At 39.4% G+C, this 3,159-nt stretch overlaps 1 protein-coding gene across 1 annotated transcript in view; it reads left to right on the top strand.

Moving 5' to 3' along the window:
• Positions 1-3,159, top strand: part of LOC110456285 (transmembrane protein 65-like) — a gene marked incomplete at its 5' end in the record, with an annotated part of 27,787 nt that overhangs the window by 13,199 nt on the left and 11,429 nt on the right. Inside the window, one exon of the mRNA XM_021506922.1 lies at positions 1,339-1,381. Coding sequence (XP_021362597.1) covers positions 1,339-1,381 — 43 coding nt within the window. The remainder of the gene's footprint in view (positions 1-1,338; positions 1,382-3,159) is intronic.

Genomic DNA, 3,159 nt, shown 5'->3' with positions numbered 1-3,159 from the left:
GATTGAATGTTATGTAAGCTGTGGACCTTACTTGTAGATGTTTAGGAGATTAAATGTTATGTAGGCTGTGGATCTTACTTGTAGATGTTTAGAAGATTGATTGTTATGTAAGCTCTGGATCTTACTTGTAGATGTTAGAAGATTGAATGTTTTGTAGGCTGTGGATCTTACTTTTAGATGTTAGAAGATTGATTGTTATGTAAGCTGTGGATCTTACTTGTAGATGTAAGAAGATTGAATGTTATGTAAGCTGTGGACCTTACTTGTAGATGTTTAGAAGATTAAATGTTATGTAGGCTGTGGATCTTACTTGTAGATGTTAAAAGATTGAATGTTATGTAAGCTGTGGATCTTACTTGTAGATGTTTAAGTGGATCTTACTTTTAGATGTTAGAAGATTGATTGTTATGTAAGCTGTGGGTCTTACTTGTAGATGTAAGAAGATTGAATTTTATGTAAGCTGTGGACCTTACTTGTAGATGTGAGAAGATTGATTGTTATGTAAGCTGTGGAGCTTACATGTAGATGTTTAAGAGATTGAATGTTTTGTAGGCTGTGGATCTACAAGTAAGATCCACAGCTTACTTGCAGATGTTAAAAGATTAAATGTTATGTAAGCTGTGGATCTTACTTGTTGATGTTAGAAGATTGAATGTTATGTAAGCTGTGGATCTTACTTGCAGATGTTGAAGAGATTGAATGTTATGTAGGCTGTGGATCTTACTTGTAGATGTTAAAAGATTAAATGTTATGTAAGCTGTGGATCTTACTTGCAGATGTTTAAGAGATTGAATGTTATGTAAGCTATGGATCTTGCTTGTAGATGTTTAGAAGATTGATAGTTATGTAAGCTGTGGATCTTACTTGTAGATGTTTAGGAGATTGAATGTTATGTAAGCTGTGGATCTGACTTGCAGATGTTAAAAGATTTAATGTTATGTAAGCTGTGGATCTTACTTGTAGATGTTTACGAGATTGAATGTTATGTAAGCTATGGATCTTGCTTGTAGATGTTTAGAAGATTGATAGTTATGTAAGCTGTGGATCTTACTTGTAGGTGTTTAAGAGATTGGATGTTATGTAAGCTGTGGATCTTACTCGTAGATGTTTAGGAGATTGAATGTTATGGAGGCTGTGGATCTTACTTGCAGATGTTTAAGAGATTGAATGTTATGTAAGCTGTGGATCTTACTTGCAGATGTTTAGGAGATTAAATGTTATGTAAGCTGTGGATCTTACTTGTAGATGTTTAGGAGATTGAATGTTATGTAAGCTGTGAAGTTTAAATACATGTATTAAGTCAGTAATGTATTATAAGGGTTTATTTGACTGTTCCAGCTGCGGCCTTAGGAAACTGGCTGTCTGACTTGGCTGGAGTGGGGTAGGTTTTAACGTCTCCAACAATGTTTCCATCAATCGTGCGAATGATCCATTATTTATTAGATCACCTGGTCCAAAGGGCCAAGGTGAGCTTATGCCATACCGTTCTGTCCGTTGTCTGTCCGTAAATTTGACTGGAAGCATCTTTAGGTGGTGGGGATTCAAAATTGTACAAATGGTGGGGCTGAACCCCCAGGGGGCTGAAGGCGGAGCCAAAAGGGGGCAATTTGGCTTTATTGCTTTAAGCGACTTCTTCTCTGGATCCAAGAAGTGGATATCAACCATATTTGACTGGAAGCATCCCAAGGTGGTGGGGATTCAAAATTGTACAAATGGTGGGGCTGAACCCTCAGGGGGCTGAGGGGCGGGGCAAAAAGGGGTCAATTTGGCTATACTGCTTTAAGCGACTTCTCTGGAACTAAGAGATGGATATAAACCATATTTGACTTTAAGCATCCCTAGGTGTTGGAAATTCAAAATTGTACAAATGGTTGAGCTGACCCCCCAGGGGGCTTAGGGTCGGTGCCAAAAGTGGGCAATTTGGCTATACTGCTACAAACGACTGCTTCTGTAGAACTGTACACTGGATATCAATCATATTTGATCAAAAGCATTTATGGGAAGCAGAAATTCAAAATTGTACAAATGGTGTGGCTGACCCCCCAGGGGACTGAGAACGGGGCAAAAAGGGTTATTTGGCTATATTGCTTTAAGCTACCTCTTCTCTAGAACTAAGCGATGGATACTAACCATATTTGGTCGGAAGCCTTCATGGGAGGCAGGGATTCAAGATTGTACAAATGGTTGGGCTGACCCCCAGGGAGCTGAGGTTGGGGCCAAAAGGGGGCAATTTGGCTATATTGCTATAAACGACTTCTTCTGTAGAACTATGCCTTGGATATTGATCATATTTGGTCGGAAGCATTCATGGGAGGCAGGGATTCAAAATTGTACAAATGGTAGGGCTGACCCCCTGGGATAAGGGGTGGGGCCAAAAAAAGTGTATTACTTGGAAATGGTTGTGATCCCCACCATATAACCATGGTATACAATTGCTGAGTATAAAGAGAAGAATGCACATTTGTTTCCAGGATGGCTCTAGGGTCTGGCCCCACCCTTGGAGACATAGTCCCTGGGCCATAACTTTAAAACTGTTGAGATCCCCATCCCAAAACTATATATACAAATGCTGGGCATAAAGAGATGAATGCAGTCATGATATCAGAATAGACCCTGGGGTCAGACCGAACCCCAAGTGACCTAGTTTCTTAGTTAAAGCTTGGAAACAGTTGAGAGGTCCACCCTATAACCGTATATACAATTGCTGAGTATAAAGAGATGATTGCACATATGCTTCCAGGATGGCCTTTGGGACTGCCCCACCCTTGGAGACTTAATCCCTGGGTCATAACTTCGAAATGGTTAAGATCCCCACCCCAAAACTATATATATAATTTTTGGGCATAAAGAGACAAATGCAGTCACAATATTAGAATTGATCCTGGGGTCTGGCCACAACCCTAGGGACCTAGTTTCTGAGTCAAAGCATGGAAACAGTTGAGATCCCCACCCCATAACCATACATGGAATTGCACTGGTGGACCCTTACCGTGTATTTTTTTCATTTTTTCGTTTAATTTTCAAAAATCGTTTAGTTGTTCTCTTTTTGTGTGTATTTTTTGGATTATAGTTTATATTTGACGAGTCACCGTTTATTGTTTAAACCGACGTTTATTCTTCGCAGACTTGTGTTTAGTTTTGAGTATAACAGTTTGTTTT

The sequence above is a fragment of the Mizuhopecten yessoensis genome, unplaced genomic scaffold (genome assembly GCF_002113885.1).
Source record: "Mizuhopecten yessoensis strain PY_sf001 unplaced genomic scaffold, ASM211388v2 scaffold8625, whole genome shotgun sequence".
Classification (NCBI taxonomy): Eukaryota; Metazoa; Mollusca; class Bivalvia; order Pectinida; family Pectinidae; genus Mizuhopecten; species Mizuhopecten yessoensis.
Note: the sequence above shows the minus strand (reverse complement) of the source record. Positions and strands in the feature narration are given on the sequence as shown.